General features: G+C 40.9%; 1 protein-coding gene across 2 annotated transcripts in view; it reads left to right on the forward strand.

Moving 5' to 3' along the window:
- OCA2 (OCA2 melanosomal transmembrane protein) overlaps positions 1 to 18,706 on the forward strand; it is a 190,232-nt gene that overhangs the window by 56,844 nt on the left and 114,682 nt on the right. For both annotated transcript variants that reach the window (XM_086609846.1, XM_086609852.1), the window contains exons 9-13: positions 2,473 to 2,544; positions 3,420 to 3,485; positions 4,516 to 4,572; positions 5,609 to 5,733; positions 11,620 to 11,758. In XM_086609846.1, coding sequence (XP_086465972.1) covers positions 2,473 to 2,544; positions 3,420 to 3,485; positions 4,516 to 4,572; positions 5,609 to 5,733; positions 11,620 to 11,758 — 459 coding nt within the window. The remainder of the gene's footprint in view (positions 1 to 2,472; positions 2,545 to 3,419; positions 3,486 to 4,515; positions 4,573 to 5,608; positions 5,734 to 11,619; positions 11,759 to 18,706) is intronic.

Consider the following 18,706-nt stretch of genomic DNA (forward strand, 5'->3'; position numbering starts at 1 on the left):
TCTAAACCGAATAAAATCTCAGAAAACCCATGATGTCTTTCTGAGAACTGCAAAAGAGCCATCTAACATGGGTGGTGATTAGACGAGGAGAAAACCTGCAGTTTGAGGACAGCTGATGATTCCCCAGTAGCTTATCCTTGAGCTTACTTTGCTCTGGTAAGAGCTGATCTCCTTCCCTAACTGACATCTCTGCTTCATGTCTTTTATTGGATAAGAATTATAGAATCATAGAATGGTTAGGGTTGGAAGGGACCTCAAAGATCATCTAGTTCCAACCCCCCTGCCATGGGCAGGGAAACCCTCCACTACACCAGGATGCCCAAAGCCTCATCCAACCTGGCCTTGAACACCTCCAGGGATGGGGCATCTACAACTTCTCTGGGCAACCTGTTCCAGCGCCTCACCACCCTCAGAGTGAAAAATTTCATCCTTATATCTAATCTAAATCTGCCCTCTTTCAATTTAAAGCCACTTCCCCTTGTCCTATCACTACATGCCCTTGGGAAAAGTCCCTCTCCAGCTTTTCTGTAGACCCCTTTAAGTCCTGGAAGACTGCAATAAGATCACCCCGGAGCCTTCTCTTCTCCAGGCTGAACAGCTCCAACTCTCTCAGCCTGTCTTCATAGCAGAGGTGTTCCAGTCCTCGCATCATCTTCGTGGCCCTCCTCTGGACTCGCTCCAGCAGCTCCATGTCCTTCTTGTGTAAGAGAACTGTAAGGTCAAGTTACTGCACCCTGTCATCAGCCACAATACCTGTCAAAAGTTATCAAATGTCCCCCACCTTTGCACAATCAGAAGGGTCATACCTGTGCATTCATATCAAAGTTCTGAAACTGGAAATCAAAGACGAAACAGTGACTTATCACACACATTTCTGTGGGAGCTAGTGGGAGCTGCTGTAATCTGTGCTATGTACTTTCAGGTTGTTAGGATATAAAAGCCTGCTTTATCACTGTGAATAGTTTATTCCCCAGTGCATTTTGAAGAAAAACATAGAAGGATGAGACAGATTTTTCTTTTGAATCCTAAATTAGTAATTTATATATTTATTTTTCTAGATACTTGGTAAATTGTTTAGTTGTTTACCCTTACTGCTAAAAAATTATGTTCAAGGAAAAAAAAAAACAAAGCAAAATGTTTCCTCTTTTCTTTTCCTTTACAAGTGGGCAGGAGGGCCTTAGATGTTCACATCCTATTGTTTATCAGTAAAATATTACTTATAAAATTAGCAGCAAATGAAATATTTCTAGACTGCCTTATTTCTTTCTCAGAAATAATTCTAACTTGTGTCTGAAACACATTTAAACGCATTGATAGTAAATGCTGTTAATTAGATTTGATCTTTTGTAGTGTGATTTTCATTAATTACATTCCGCCTTTAACTGAGTTATTTTATGCAATCTATGATCTTCCAGACATGGTGGATTAAATAACTACAAATGAGCACTCAGAGGAAAAAGCACATTCTCAGGACATACTTGCTTTTATACTTTCTCTTTGAGAATTTGAAGTGCAATTTGTTCATTAGATACATAGGCGTGGACAAATGTCCATATACAGTAGTAATTGTTGCAGTATGAAATGAATATCTGTGGTGTGGTCAGAGGCTTGGATCCTATTTTCAAATGTATAGCTTGTATGCTAGAGAAACATCAGAGGCGGAGGAGCAGCACTGTTCAAAGCAGGGTCAGCCTATACGCTGGTGAAAGCAGCTTTTGAGGAATTGAGGAGACTGTGGCAAAGGTGTCCAGCAGATTCTAGCTGAAGTATATGGCTTTCTTGAAGCCAAAACAGTTAGAGGAGAAAATGCTGATGTAAAAAAAGAACTTTATGAAGGAAAAAAACTCTGTATCTGTGAGACAGAAAGCGGGTCAACAGGCTTGCCAGATCTGTCTGTACCCCAGACCACAAACTGGACCTGGAAAACTCAAAGCCTTGTACATCTGTATACGTGTAGGATTCATCTGCCCGGGTCTGAGACATTTGCTTGGGAATTGCTTTGTAGACATTGGAGATGAACAAGCACCTATAAAGAATAAGGTGATCACCTCCTGGGCACACATCTGGCTGTGAAGGGAAGCCAGGACGACTAGGCTTTTTGATCCTTATGTCACGGAAGATGAATTGCTTTCCTTCTTGAGTCACCTATTAGCAAACACAAGAAACCAGTGCTGAAGTCCTTTCTCTGCCTTGAGATCAGAGCTGAGACTCCCTAGTAGGGTTTCACACATGCATAACTGTTGTGTTTGGGGTTTTTTTTGTGTTTGTTTTTGTTATTTAAATAACAACCTATAGTGAGGCAAAGTAATCGCCTATTCTCTGGTCAGGTCTTTTTGAAGGGGAGTGATGTGGTATGATCTTGAACAAACCAAGAAAAGAATCAGCTCCAGAAATGTTTATCCTTTTCCCTCCTCCATAACAGTTAGGAGATGGTTAGCAGAGTCTCTGGTCAATTCTTCCCCTTTGTTGCAGATTGTTCACAGGACCCTTGCAGCGATGCTGGGCTCTTTGGCAGCTTTAGCCACCTTAGCTACTATTGGGGAGGTAGGTAAACCGTAAGTGTTCACTTTGTTTCTGTATGATATCATAAATGCCAGTGTTCACCCTGTTGTGATAGGGCACATGACAGAGCAGTGCTTTTTAAGAGAGAGAGATAGCTGGGCAGATATTGGGATGGGGAAGCTTCTTGGGAAAACAAATCAGCCTAGGGTGTAGACAAGAAGAGTAGAAAAAAGTCAGTTGATGCTATTTTGTTCTGATTTGCAGGAAGCTAAGTACAACCGTTTTCAGCTTAATTCAGAGTTACTTTAACACTGTTATTTTCAGTAATGTCAGGCTACCAAGCAAACCTAAATGGAAGTACATTGCCTTATACTACCCTAAATAATTACGCCTCATGCTTACATCTTCCAATCCTTTTGTTTCCCCCCTGCTTAGTTTTAGTTGATATTTAGTGAAACCTCTCATTGATTTCCTCTGTTTTTCTCATAACTGGTCACCACATCACTGCTATGTTCCCTTAAATTCCCTGCAGTCTGCTCACAGGTGAAGTGGTATGCTTTTGTTCTCTTACCAAAAGGAAGCTGGCGTGTACCATATAATTTGGTTATCTTTTATTTCTGTAATGCTACATAAGAAACAACTAGGTAAACCAATAGCCTAATGTAGGCTTTGGATAATGACCCACTTAGGATGCCAGCAGTACTTTGAATTAGTAATAATGTTAATAATAGTAGTAATAATAATAATAATAGTAGTAAAAATAAAGAGTCCTTTTTGCGTACCTTGTAGGAACCCTTGTTAATTTCCATCATAGCTTATTTAAACGGTTGATCAATTAAGTGGAGTTTATATTTCATAGCTAATCACAAGTTAGGTGTTTTGTGACATTCACTGGTAATTGTGTTTTTTGATTGCAGAGGCCAAGTATGGTCAAAGTTGTGGAGTGGATTGATTATGAGACACTGACACTGCTGTTTGGAATGGTAACTAAAATGTATCTTTTGCTCTAAATTTACTGAAATAATCACATTCAATGTAGAGATGCTTCCCTTTTAAACATTTTGTTAATTGTACTTTGCTGAGACATGTTATGATGAAAATTTGGACCTTAAGGATTTATCAAAAAGGAGGATGATCAGACCTCTGAAGGAGCCTTTTGAAAATATTGATTCTTTACTTTTTTTTTTTTAAATCTGTAAAGTTGTGTTGATAACATGCTAAAAACATCTTTGAGGTCTATTAAGTTTAAGTGCCAAGTATTATCACTGTCATTTATCTTGTTAATTTTGTTTACTCGAAACCTTCCTCAAACACACTCTGCTGGAAAAGTGGTTTTCTTTGTCTTAGTCAGTGCTATGTTTGGAGCCAAAAGAAAAAAGCAAACCAGAAATGAAGGAGAAATATCTGATTAGATTACAATAATATATTATTTTAATCACTCTGCCCAGAGCTATTTATGGTAAAAAGAGTTGTCTACGTGCTATTGAATTCTAATACAAAATATACAATATGCAGAGATAAGAGTACAATCATCTGTTGCCATTCTGAGCTTTTCTTATTTCCTGATACTGCTCCCTGCTCCCCGCCTTCCTCACAGAAAAAGACAGTTGGGAGCAAAGATGGAAGGACAGGAAACCTCACAGAAATGTGGGAAACTGCAAGTAATTATTGGAGCCACAATTATTTTGCACTCTGTAGAGCATTACTGCAGAAATCAAACACACTTTGTGGCTTTTCTTGATTAATGACATAAGGGATATACATTGAGTACTTAATGTATGATGTCCACCTAGTCACTAGAAATAAAATGCTTATGTTGAGAACTAAATTTCACCTTATGACATATTGACAGGAGATACTTGGCAGCTGTAGTGCATATCCTAATATGAAGGTGATCAGATTCTCAGAGCTGTGTCAGATAAGAAAGGCTTTTTTCAGGATCACAAACTACATCACTTTGACTTTGTGTAATAATTCAGTTGCAAGTTACTATATTTCTTCATCTTTTGGTAGATGGTTTTGGTGGCCATATTTTCAGAGACTGGATTCTTTGATTACTGTGCAGTAAAGGTAGGCTGCTTTTGGTACTCTTAATAATTACTGGATTAATGAAGTTAGTATTTAATCAGATCTGTTACACCAAATACTATCTTTGAAGAACCTTTCTTAGGGCAGTGTATATACTTATCACATTAGAAATGACAGTGGTCAACTTGTAATTTTGAAAAATCTCCTAGGGATGAAAGGAAGCTTTTAAGGCAGTTCTACTTCTACAGGAGAAAGGCAAAGGCTCCCAGTGGAGTACACAAGCATATGGACAACACAAAGCTGAGTTATTCCACTGATTTCCCCAGGACTGCAGTTCTGCTATAGCTGAAATCTGTATGCCTGGCAATGGAAGAGCAGAAGGATGGGAACTATCATATCATTGGCTTTATGATCACATACGATAAATGACCACAGACCTTTGAACAGTAGTGGGACCAAAGATTACATGAAAAGGGTAATTCTGATGGATAGGTTGTAAAGCAAATATTACCCATGGTGAGGGACTTCTCAAAGTTGAGGAGCTTAATTTTCTTGATCTTGAGAAGGGTGGAAAGCAAGAAAACAAAAATGACAAGAAGAACTGCTTTGAGAACAGAACCCCTAAACAAAACGCAGGTGGACACAGCCCCTGCCTGCACAGATGTCCAGACTGTGTAGCCTCCGCAGTGCTGCTCTGAGGATGGGGAAGGTGTCCCAGTGTGGGGAGGGGGTGGGAAGTCAGAACTGCGTTAGCTCATCGGACATGCAGGCAGAAGGGAGGGGCTCAGTCCTGCTCCTGCCACAGGCTCGCTTTATGCCTGGCAGTGTAGCATGGCATCTCTTCAGACTTGTTTCTTCCTCTGCATGATGGATATATTTGCCTGCTTCCACAAAGTATTTTCTTGATAAATTAATTAATATTAGAGAGGGTACTGTTGGAAGTGCATGGAGTAGTAAATGCTCTGAGCTCACTGTTACCTTGTCTTTGGTGGAGTTATTTTATCTATCATTTTTTTTTGAAATTAAGCTGGAGTGATCTAGTCCCTTAATTTTGTTTCTATTTGTTTGGTTTTATTAGGCTTATCGATTCTCTAGAGGCAAGGTGTGGGCCATGATTACACTTCTGTGTCTCTTTGCTGCAATTCTTTCTGCATTTTTGGACAACGTTACCACTATGCTGCTCTTTACTCCAGTAACCATAAGGTACTTTATTGTTATGATTTTGGTCTTGGTCTTTTATTGCCAGCAACCAGTAGTAAACGTGTGCAAAATGCTTCTTTGGACTTTTTTTGATCATCTAAATGGAAATCAAAACTTCAAATACTCCTATTGTAATAGGGTAAAGAGCTAGCATTTTCAAAGGAATTGGTTGCCTTTTCCCCTTATGTTAACAGTGAACACATATCTGAAGCCTGTTATACTGCCTTGGCAGCTAACTTTTTTCGTTTGTCTCCATATCTGAACTGCAATAGCATATTGCACCAAATGCTCCCTAGCAGATGAAATTTTTTTTCCTGTAAGCAGGGAGAATTTTTTGATTAAATTTGTCTTGTCCCTTACTGGCTAATATCTATATATAATTTTAGATAGTAATTTAAGTTTTAGTGAAGTTTTTATCCCTTCCAGGGCTAGTGACAAATAAATTGAAAAAAATTCTGTGCAATGTGTAGTCCAAGGGCTAATAAAAGAGACTTCAGGGCCCTGGCACGGTTGGTAAGGGAATCTGGAACACAGGTTATTTTTTCCTCTCTCCCTCCAGTTGCGGGCAGCAACATTGGAAGAAACGGATTCACCCGTTCTATTAAAACATGGCTCTATGGCTGGTGTCACCAACAAAATTTTAAGTTTTTTTGATAATGGGATGGCCTACATGGCACCAGCCTTTCTGACACCAGATGGAATTCACCTTTCTCAAAGGAGGAAGAAGGTCTTTGTTCATTAGCTAGTGGGGCTCATTGACAGGGCTTTAAACTAGAATCGAAGGGGGAGGGGGATAATATCAAACTTGCACGTGACAAGCTGAGAGCACCTGAAGAGCAGCAGAAGGGAATTCCAGCCACTACAGCCAGTGAGTCAGCTTCATCAGGGGCCCAACATAAATGCGTCTATACAAACACACATAGCATGGGGAAAAAACAGGAATTAGAGATGTGTGCACACCTGCAGAGCTATGATCTTATTGACATCATGGAAACTTGGTGGGATGGCACCTATGACTGGACCGTTGGAACGGAACAATACAGGCTCTTTAGAAAGGACAGGCAGGAGACACGAGGAGGAAGTGTAGCCCTCTATGTCAAAGACCATCTGGAGTGCATGGAGCTCTGCCTGGGGATGGATGAGGAGCCAACTGAGAACTTATGGGTCAGGATTAAAGGGACAGCAGGGACAGTTGACATAGTAGTGGAGATCTGCTACAGGCCACCTGACCAGGAAGACCAAGCGGATGAGGCCCTCTATATAGGAGCAGCCTAAATTTTACAGGCCCTGGTCCTCTTTGGGGACTTCAACCACCCCGATATCTGTTGGAGGGGCAACATAGAAGAGTGTAAGAAATTCAGGAAGTTCCTGGAATGCGTCAATGATAACTTCCTTCTTCAAGTGATAGAGCAACCAACAAGGAGAGGTACTATGCTGGAACTTGTTCTTACCAACATGGAGAGGCTGGTGGGAAACGTGAAGCTCAAGGGTAGCCTTGGCTGTAGTGACCATTAAATGGTAGAGTTCAAGATCCTTAGGACGGTGAGGAGGGCACTCACCAAGCTCGCTACCTTGGATTTCAGGAGACCAGACTTTGGCCTCTTCAGGGATCTGCTTGGTAGAGTATGATGGGATAAAGCCCTGGAGGGAAGAGGGACCCAAGAAATCTGGTTAATGTTCAAGGATCATCTCCTCCAAGCTGAGCAGCGGTGCATCCCAACAAATAAGAAGCCATGCAAAAACACCAGGAGGCCTGCTCCTGGATGAACTCAAACAAAAAAAGGAAGCCTAAAGAGGACATAAGCAAGAACAGGTAGCCTGGGAGTGTTTGCTGTGGTTTAACGTGGCCAGCAACTAAATGCCACACAGCCACTTGCTCACTCTCCTCCACTGGGGAATAGAGAAGAGAATTAAAGGGGAAAATGGAAGGAGACTAGTGGACTAGAACCTAATGAATTTCAACAAGGCCAAGTGCAAGGTCCTGCACGTGGGTCAGGGCACTCCCAAGCACAAGTATAGGCTGGGCGGAGAATGGATTGAGAACAGCACAGAGGAAAAGGACCTGGGAGTGCTGGTTGATGAGAAGCTCAACACGAGCCGGCAATGTGCACTTGTAGCCCAGAAAGCCAACCGTATTCTGGGCTGCATCCAAAGAAGCGTGGCCAGCAGGCCAAGGAAGGTGATTCGGCCCCTCTACTCTGCTCTTGTGAGACCCCACTCAGAGCACTGTGTTCCTTCTTGTGTTAGAAGGACATGGAGCTACTGGAGCGAGTCCAGAGGAGGGCCACGAAGATGATGCGAGGACTGGAACACCTCTGCTATGAAGACAGGCTGAGAGAATTGGGGCTGTTCAGCCTGGAGAAGAGAAGGCTCCGGGGGGATCCTATTGCAGTCTTCCAGTACTTAAAGGGGGCCTACAGGAAAGCTGGAGAAGGACTTTTCCCAAGGGTGTGTAGTGATAGGACAAGGGGCAATGGCTTTAAACTGAAAGAGGGCAGATTTCGATTAGATATAAGGAAGAAATTTTTCACTCAGAGGATGGTGAGGCACTGGAACAGGTTGCCCAGAGAAGTTGCAGAGGCCCCATCTCTGGAGGCGCTCAAGGCCAGGTTGGATGAGGCTTTGAGCAACCTGGTGTAGTGGAAGGTGTCCCTGCCCATGTTAGAGGAGTTGGAACTAGATGACCTTTGAGGTCCCTTCCAACCCAAACCATTCTGTGATTCTATGATTTCAACTAAAAGCTTTGTTTTGAAATATGAGATACTGAATTTTCTTCCTGCTGGTGATCATGACATTGATACAACCACTGGTTAATTCCACAATTTGATATTAGATATTTGGATCTTTTAACGGAGAACAAGGAAGTTAATTACTTCAGATTTCTATAAATTAGTAACGTGATTTGCAACTACATTGAATCAATGTGTGATTACAAATTACTGTCTAACCTGAATTTAACCCATGTCTGGCCAGGAAAATCTGGTTAATCCACTTCAGTTTCTGAAAGATCTAGTGTGTTTTTAAAAAGATTCTGAGTGATGTAATACTTACATTTATTATCACATTAAAGGACACAAAATTCTATTATTAAGATATGCTCCCACTTTAAAATGTAGTGTAAAGCAGTGAAAACCAATTTTGCAAGTGGAATTTATTCTAGATTGGGAAACAGCTGGTGAATGAAAGCTCCATTTGTCTTCTGTCCAACTATATTTTAAAGAGTTTGCTTTGCCTTACTCCAATCCATAATTTCACCTCTAGCAGTAAGCAACACTGGAACAATTAAACACCAAGTTTTCTTTAGCTGTGTTGCAGAATATTTTGATTTAACTATAATTGGAAATAGATTGAAATCCAGAATCAATGCATCAGGAACTACCATTCACAGGCTGGGATACTGTAGCATTTATTCCATTTTCAAAGAATTTTAGAATAGCCCGGGTTGGAAAAGACCTCAAAAGATGACCTAGTTCAACCTTTCATGGTAAAGGACACCCAGATGAGATTATTTAGCACGTTGTTCAGTTGTATCTTAAAAACCTCCAGCGATGAGGACTCTACCACACCCCTGAGGAGGTTGTTCCAGTGATTGGTTGTTCTCATAATAAATTTTGTTTTTCTTGTATTAAGATAAAATCTCTCCCAGTACAACTTGTAGTTGTTGCTCCTTGTCTTCTCCGTGTGGCTCCTTGTGAAGAGAGAGCCTCTGCCTTTGTAGCCATCCTTTAAGTACTGGAGTTTTATACTAAATGTATACTAAGTACTTTAGCTTTGTGCTAAATGAGTTTGTAACACTGAAGAAGGGGAAACTCAGTATGTTGCAAACATCTGTATTTGAATCACTATCAAAGCTAAAATAAAATTTTGTCTCGTCCAGTAAAACCAAATAATTGCTTATTTCTGAAAGCTTTATGCTAGGGGTCATTTTTTGTTTCTATCTTACTGTCATTGTCTTCAGCCCTTGTCTCCAGCTTCATTACGTTGCACTGCACTGCTATTGCCATGACGATAAAGCTTGCAGAAAATTCTACTGAGTCTATGAATAGAAGGATTTATATTTCCATTAATAAGGCATAAAACACGATACTTGTTTCTCTCTGCATTTTGTATTAAGCAGATAGAAAAAATAATAACTACCCCTTTTTAGCTATAATTTGTTTTCAAGATACTTTATTATTTGGAACTGGAAAAGGCTAATGTTTGTTCACATGGAGAATTATACAAGTAGGGTAAGTAAACTGCAGAAATTTGATCTTATCATATAGCTAACACATTCTGATGGTTTTACACTTCGGGCTTGACCTTTCTTGGCATATGTCAGAAGTTCTTTCTTCAGGCTATCACTAGGCCCATCAAAAAGAAAGAATCACTAAAGAAAAGTTAAGGTTGGATTTTGAAACATTTGGAAATCAAGGAATGATGAAGTTAAAATTACAAGTCCAATTGTGGTCTTGTACCACAATTGGTACAATTGGGCCAGTTATACCACAAAGTACCCCTTAATTGCATAATTTTATGCTGTTGGGGGAATAGTATATTTTTGCACAGTTATTTTGTTCTTGTTCTTTGTTCTTTTTATGTGCTGACATGTGTCATCTGACAGTGTTTTTTCCGAGTTTTAAATTGACGCTCTTGGTGACAGTGTAAGTGTATGAAACTTTTGTGTAATACGCTCTTTTCTCTTTGAAATACAGGCTTTGGTAATACAGACTTAGACTGAACAGTAAAGCTCAACTCTTTCTTCAGGGAAATGTGTTACAGCACTACAGTGAAAGCAACCCTGAGAAAGCAACCTTGCTGCCCACTCTACCCCCACATCTAGTGTTAGGTAGAGAGGGCAATAATTTAAGCATGGCCTTCGTCTTTACACACTGGAGCAACTTTTTGATTAGCCATGAGCAGGAGAACAGTTGTTCCTTATTCCAAAGCACTTAACTTACTTTGACTTTCAGCCTTTAATACCACTGCCCAAGTTTAAAGTCAAAAGTGTACTTCAGAAATGAGCGGATTGTGTGGATCTGTGCGTAAGTGCAATTTGTGCAAGTTGAAGTAATCTGTGTGAAGATTATTGTGTGCAAGTGGGCTCTGAGTTGAAATGGATCATGAGCTTAGTGAGTCAATCCCACTGTTTGCCAGAACACTTTCAGATGGTTCTTATTAAAGAAGCATTTTACTTTTTCTTGCTAAAGAAGCATCTTACTGAAGAAGCATTAAATATTTTTGAACTGCTACAAACATTCTGAGATTTTTTAAATGATCGCAAATTTGTGTTTTCTAATCTTGTTGCATTACAAACAATAATACTCGTGATCAAGCTTTAGAGAATGGGGAAAGAAATAGGAATAGAATAAACTGGATAAACCTAGGCTGGAAGCTGAGGTCTCTAATAGATGATTCATGGCTAATAGGTTGTCTGTGTAATCCTCCACCACTGCTCCCCACATGAAAGTTAACAACTGATGCTGAGTGCAGAGCCTGTGCTTGCCCAGAGTAGTTTTTCGTAGGTCAGTTTAAAAAGTGTAAAAAGTTTATTATGGTTTAAAAAGTTGTATGATGCCCAAAATTTGAAATGCTATTTTCTATGTGGTCCAACTCTTGTAATAGTTGATCAGTTTTCATGAAATGCTTTTTAAAACACATCCACTTTGCTACCATTAATATTGTATCAAAAATGTAAAAAAATCTTTTTTTTTTTACATTTATATTGCTAGAATTACTGTAGCACATATAGAATTAAATCTTTAACAATATACACACACACAAACATTATGTTTAAAATTCTACAGTTTTTCAGCAGAATGACTGTATTTTGTCAATTTTGAAAATTTTAAGATCCAAGGTAATTTAGTCAAAAGGTAAGAGGTTAATTTCATTCTCTTTATGTTGCAGGCTCTGTGAAGTACTCAATCTTGATCCTAGGCATGTCCTGATTGCGGAAGTAATCTTCACAAATATTGGGGGGGCTGCCACAGCTGTTGGGGATCCTCCAAATGTGATTATTGTTTCAAAGCAGGAGCTGAGAAAGAGGGTATGTATTGCAAGCCGTCTGGCTACTGAAGTTGAGTACTGATGTTGACTTCTGCAGTGTTGAACCTTCTCTTCCCTCAGACAGATGTACAAATAGAACGTAATACATTTTTTCTCCCATGCTATTTCTTTCTTAGTAGGATGATCAGGCAGAACAGAGGGATCTTTTGGGGACAAAATTGTGATGCAGAATAGATTATTTGATATGGACTGAGAATACCAGTTTCGTTCCTTTTTTTTTGGTTTCCTTGTCAACCGCAAAGTGAAGAAGGAAGCAAAACCATAGAATGCTTAAAAGAAAGGGCAGCAAGTTGGAAAAAAAGAAAAATGTGAAATTTTTTTTCAGAATAGGCTTTCTCTCAAAAGTTAAATGTATTGAGACAATGTAATTCTTTTTCAGGAATTTCAAACCAGAAATAATTGTCCATTCACAAAAACCCACAACATGAGAAGCTGCGTGGCCCCTGTAGACCCATGTCACACACGACTCCTCTGCAGGCAGAGATTTTGTCCTTCAGCCACAGGCCAAGATGTGGAGGATGAGAGGAGAGCGGAGGCTCCTCCCATGTAGCATGGGCCACAGCTGGCTCCCACCTCCTGCCAACATTTTGGTATCCTCAGGCTGCAGTGACAGATTTTAACTTCCAACATTTGGCTCTTCTGTTGCTTAATTTTGCTGGGTGACTGGTGCCAAAGGGAAGGCTATGGTGGCTAGTGCTGGGTGGGACTGCAGGACTCCAGACACCTGCCAGAGGGACTGTCTTGGTCCCACCATCTCCTCCCACCCACGTGGCCCTCTCTGCCCTGTGGACGGACAGAGCCACTGCTGGTGGGTGTTCACGTTTGCAGCCTTCAGCTTCTGCATGGAGCTGGCATTTGCATGAGTTTTCCATGCTTTCAGCTATCCCTGGCACCCCTGAACAAGAGGGCATCAAATCCCACTTTGCCTCTGACACTGTGCTCCTGGTGCGTCACCCATCCCTTGGTGCGTCACCCATCCCTGGTGCACAGCAGGGAGGCCATGTGCAAGAGGTAGCCCCTCCTGGGATGGGGCAGCTCTGCTTTCCTGCCCCTGCAGCACCACCACCACCAAACAGCACCATGGAAGGGGCACTAATGTAACAGGCAAGTCTTTAGAGACACCAAGCATGTGTTTCCTCTTTTGGCCAAGTGTCATAAACCCCCACGATAAAAAAAAATAGTTAGAGGAATTCAATGTAGTATATGGGCCAGTGTGAAAATATCTGTGCATGCAGGATGAGGCATTTGTAGTATAAAATCCTATTTTTTTCTTGTTTGGAGTCAATTATGTTTCTATTGCTGTACCAAAAAAAAGGTCTTTTTGATTAACTGAATACACTAAAATTAATTAAGTACTGCCCAGGTTAAGGAATGCCTTTGAAAGTTCATAGTATTTAATAAATTGAATGTTTGCCTTCAAAATATTTGAAATGTACTGCAATTTGTTTGGATGATGACTTTGGAGACCCTGTAATATTCCTGGCTGAGGTTTTGATGGCTAAGTTTTACATTTTAAAATATGAAATCTGTATAGCTATTTAAACCTTCTTTTCTAAAAACGAATAATTAACACCTGCCATGCAGGTCATTTTCCTAAATACTCAGAAATTCATCATTTCTGTAGAACCTTCAGAAGTGGCTATAAACATGGGAAGCAATTAAGCAATCATGCTGAAAGGAAACAATCTCTTGAATGAGATATTGATAATTTTAGGAGGACCCAGATGTATAAATACCTTAGCAAATGTGACATTATAGCAAATTCTGTATTTGAAATAAGCACAAAAACTTTACAAATGTTTTCACTCTGGATTTTTTTCAGATCTTTCGATGCATCACAGAAGTAAAGATGTAATAAAGTAGTTCAGGTTCAACACAGAATAATGGGACTTGTGCTTCTTCTTTCCTGTATTTGTTCATAGACATTGTTATCTTGTTTCTGAAACTACTTCTAGCAAAGGCTGCTGTGAGGAAGGGTTATGTGATCAACTCCAAACTACCTCTGAAATGTATGGGACGTCTGCTATAATTGTACTAAGTAAAATGTATTCTTTTTTAAGAAAAATAGTTTCAGAGGTAAAAGTTCTTGAATGCAATAATGGCATTTTGGAAACAGGAATTCATGCAGTATTTTTTATAATGTCTATTATCATGTTTTCTAAAGAGAATATCTGGGTTTTTTACCTCTTTTTAGCATTATAGTCATGTTTTTGCCATTTCAGGAAATTTTTGTCCTTGATATTGTGATTGAAATTCCCTTTTTCATCCTCTTGCCCTTCTTTTTCAGTGTTATTTTTGCATAGTAAGTACAGGAGTACTTGGACAAATGACTCCATAGGAGGCTGAGTAGTCTATTGCACTTCGTAAATGATTGGTTTTTCTATTTTACTAGGTGCCATCAGGAGGACAATTTTACTGATCTTCCTGAACTTTTACTTTTGTACACCAACCACTAAATGCAGCCTAGTAAGATATTATGCAAGTTTACACTTTCTTAGGAAACCTTGTATTTTAAATCAATACAAAATGAAGTGCAGCCTTGTTACTTTGGATGCTGTTATTGGTGGCCAGCAGGTCGAGGGAGGTGATTCTCCCCCTCTACTCTGCCCTCGTGAGACCTCACTTGGAGTACTGCGTCCAGTTCTGGAGTCCCCAACATAAGAAGGACATGGACCAGTTGGAGAGGGTCCAGAGGAGGGCCACGAAGATGATAAGAGGGCTGGAGCACCTTTCCTATGAGGACAGGCTGAAAGAGTTGGGGCTGTTCAGCCTGGAGAAGAGGAGGCTCCGGGGTGACCTTATAGCGGTCTTCCAGTACCTCAAGGGGGCCTACAGGAAAGATGGGGAGAGGCTGTTCAGGAGGGCCAGTTATGATAGGACAAGGGGTAATGGTTGTAAAATAGAGGGAGGTAGGTTCAGGTTGGATATTAGGAAAAAATTTTTTACTATGAGAGTGGTAGAACACTGGAACAGGTTGCCCAGAGAGGTGGTGGATGCTCCATCCCTGGAGACGTTCAAGGCCAGGTTGGACAAGGCCCTGAGCAACCTGATCTAGTAGGAGATATCCCTGTTCCTTGCAGGGGGGTTGGACTAGATGACCTTTGAAGGTCCCTTCCAGCCCTAACCATTCTATGATTCTATGATTCTATGAAATGTTTTACTCTTTGTTTACTGTACTGCTGAAGACTTCTTTCTCCCTAGGTTCTGGAGAAAAATCATGTCATATTAAGAATATTTTATTTAAAGTAGGTTTAAATAAATAAGCTTTTTGTTACAGTTTGCTCATTAAAATGTAGAGATAAGGCTGTTTATTTGTCTTGAGATGCAAATGGATGCCAAAAGGATTTTTTCTTTGTAGCAGTGGTTAATTTATGATACTGACATTTTCCCTACCATCATGTCTGGAATCAGTGGAGCATTTGCATAATAGGGGAGGAAGATTTGTTGTACTCTTGTTCTTAGTTGGAGTTGGAAGAAGTCTCACAAAACAGCATTTATGTTGTGGTATTAGGCAAGGAGTTTTCATTAAGAGCAAAAGGAAAACTCATTTAGTGAATACAAAACTTTTAAAAAATCTTTTATTACCTTCAGAGTACTGCTACTAAATGGCCTTTGTTAGCAATAATCTTTTTATCTTGAAGATATGTGCTTTGGACTTTGTGAGCTCCATTTTTATACGCGCAATAGGGCATGAACAGGTTCAAAATGGTCATTGTTTTCAGAAAGGGTGAATGTTAAGTCCTTTATATTTGAGATACATTCACAGGTATCTACAGTCATGCCTTTGAAATCGTTAATTTCTTGTGCTCTAGGCTTAGGCCATGATTACAAGATCTTTAGAGAATGAATGGTGAATAAGTCTCCAGATCAAAACGATGGTGTGAACATAGTGTGCACTAGTGTATCTGGCTTTAATCTGTCTAAAAGAGGTTATGATAAGAGCAAAGGCAGTTTCACCATGTGCTAGCCACTGGATTATATCCTCTTATTTACGGTCTTTGTTAGTATGGGATAAAGCTTGTACTGTTAATCTGTTTGCTGAGGATTTTAGGTTTTCAGCATCCCACTCAGGGTTATTCCTGGCATTTAAGAGGAATTCCATGGAAAATGGACATCAGATTATCCTGTTCTGCCTTCTGGAGAGTTTCAGCCTTCATGCTGAAATTTAGGATGATGCAATATTATTTGGTTATATTTAATGAAAAATTGCTGTACCAAAAATTTATGAATAGAAGTAGATAATGCTGAAAAATGGAAGAGGGAAAATCCTATATATGAATCTATAAACATACTTTCAAGCACTAGCAGTTTGTGAAATAGATTCCCATAGATTACTAGGCATTTTTGTTGAGTTTGCTGGACACAAAGTTGTTAAAACTTTTAATCAGTTTGTAGAAATAATGCAGTGTAGAAATAATAAATTATTCTTGCTCTTCCTCATTTTATTAATTTTAAAATATTAAGTAAAGGGCATTCTATCTAGAAGCCCAGTATTTGCTGCTCCCTGAATTGCTGCACCTACCTATAATTTTTGCTTTCTTTTTGCTCTAAAATGGTGTATTTCCTCTGGAAAGGTCTGAATTACTAGAAGTTGATTTCAAACCTCCAAAAGCAGTAACAAATATAAAATAATCAGGATGACAGAAAATTAGAATTTTAGGAAATCAGTATGATATTTCTTCCTGATATGAAATTGATATATTTGACTTTGCATTTAAAACTACAAACAAAGGAAAAATGCTCACTCTGTTTCAGCTCTGAATCTGTAGGAAGTGGAACCTTTAGGCTGTTGTCTTGCTAAAACAAAATCTTTAGATTTTCTGTCAGCTGGGGAATGGGAGAAATTTAACGCAATTGGCAGAGCCTCAAGTAAGGGACATTTGAAGCATGTATTGTATTTAACTGATGGATTGAAATCTCCTGGAAGAAATGTATTTCTTGCCTCTTGTGCATGTCAATTCTATTTCAGTCTACTGTGCAGGAAAAAGAAAATCTTTATGGAAATGACATTTTGTCATGCAGCACACACGTGGAGCACTGTAATGTGTTTTTACAATGCTCCAGCAGTGCAGAGGACTCAGGATATATAAAATGTGTTATCCACAGCCACCTAGGGTATGAATGTAGGCTCCATGAGAGATGTTCATTGCCCTTTCGAGGGTGTGGGAAAGGGAGCAGGAGCAAGTGATGAAGTAGTTGTGCCATCATTGTGGTATCTTCTGCTGCATTGTTTGCATCAGTGGTACAAGGTAAACCCTTTAGACTCGAAGTTCTCCAGAGGCTGCCAGTTGACTACCAGCTACCTGACAATGTCTGCTGTGAAATCTGCCTTCTCCTTCCCTGAAAGCATGTTCTGTGTACTGCTGAGAGGCTGGTGCTAAGCACTCAGCCTGAAGCATCAGGGTGGGCAGTGGTCCTCAGCCTCCTCATGGCTACAGGGTATGAGTTGTCCAAGACTAGTGATCGCCAGGATTCATTTCACTCACTGGCTCTTGTGGATCAATACAAGGAGGAAATGGAGAGGAAAGCCAGAAGTGAGGGGTGAGAAGAGAATTGAATCCAGCCTTGTGCTATCACGGGCAATACCATCATGCAAGCTCTTACGTGAAATAAGCACACTTCATGTTAGAAAACTATTTGTTTCAGCTGAACTAGAAAGCTGTTCTGCAGTTAGAATCATAGAATCATAGAATGGTTAGGGCTGGAAGGGACCTTCAAAGGTCATCTAGTCCAACCCCCCTGCAAGGAACAGGGATATCTCCTACTAGATCAGGTTGCTCAGGGCCTTGTCCAACCTGGCCTTGAACGTCTCCAGGGATGGAGCATCCACCACCTCTCTGGGCAACCTGTTCCAGTGTTCTACCACTCTCATAGTAAAAAATTTTTTCCTAATATCCAACCTGAACCTACCTCCCTCTATTTTACAACCATTACCCCTTGTCCTATCATAACTGGCCCTCCTGAACAGCCTCTCCCCATCTTTCCTGTAGGCCCCCTTGAGGTACTGGAAGACCGCTATAAGGTCACCCCGGAGCCTCCTCTTCTCCAGGCTGAACAGCCCCAACTCTTTCAGCCTGTCCTCATAGGAAAGGTGCTCCAGCCCTCTTATCATCTTCGTGGCCCTCCTCTGGACCCTCTCCAACTGGTCCATGTCCTTCTTATGTTGGGGACTCCAGAACTGGACGCAGTACTCCAAGTGAGGTCTCACGAGGGCAGAGTAGAGGGGGAGAATCACCTCACTCGACCTGCTGGCCACGCTCCTCTTGATGCAGCCCAGGACGCGGTTGGCCGCCTGGGCCGCAAGAGCACATTGCCGGCTCATATTGAGCTTCTCATCCACCAGTACTCCCAAGTCCTTCTCCTCAGGGCTGCTCTCGATCCAATCACCACCCAGTCTGTATTTATGCCTGGGATTGCCACGACCCAGATGTAGGACCTTGCATTTGGCCTGGTTAAACTTCATGAGGTTGGTACGGGCCCACCTCTCCAGCCTGTCAAGGTCCCTCTGGATGGCATCCCTCCCTTCCAGCGTGTCGACGGCACCACACAGCTTGGTGTCATCGGCGAACTTGCTGAGGGTGCACTCCATGCCACTGTCCACGTCACCGACAAAGATGTTGAAGAGGGCCGGGCCCAACACGGACCCCTGAGGGACGCCACTTGTGACCGGTCTCCACTTGGACATTGAGCCGTTGACCACTACTCTCTGAGTGCGGCCATTGAGCCAATTCCTTATCCACCGAGTGGTCCATCCATCAAACCCATGACTCTCTAATTTAGAGAGAAGAATGTCGTGCGGGACAGTGTCAAAAGCTTTGCACAAGTCCAGGTAGATGACATCCATTGGTCGACCCTTGTCCACCGATGCTGTCACCCCATCGTAAAAGGCCACCAAGTTGGTCAGGCACGATCTGCCTTTGGTGAAGCC

Source organism: Tauraco erythrolophus, chromosome 1 (genome assembly GCF_009769465.1).
Source record: "Tauraco erythrolophus isolate bTauEry1 chromosome 1, bTauEry1.pri, whole genome shotgun sequence".
Taxonomy (NCBI): domain Eukaryota; kingdom Metazoa; phylum Chordata; class Aves; order Musophagiformes; family Musophagidae; genus Tauraco; species Tauraco erythrolophus.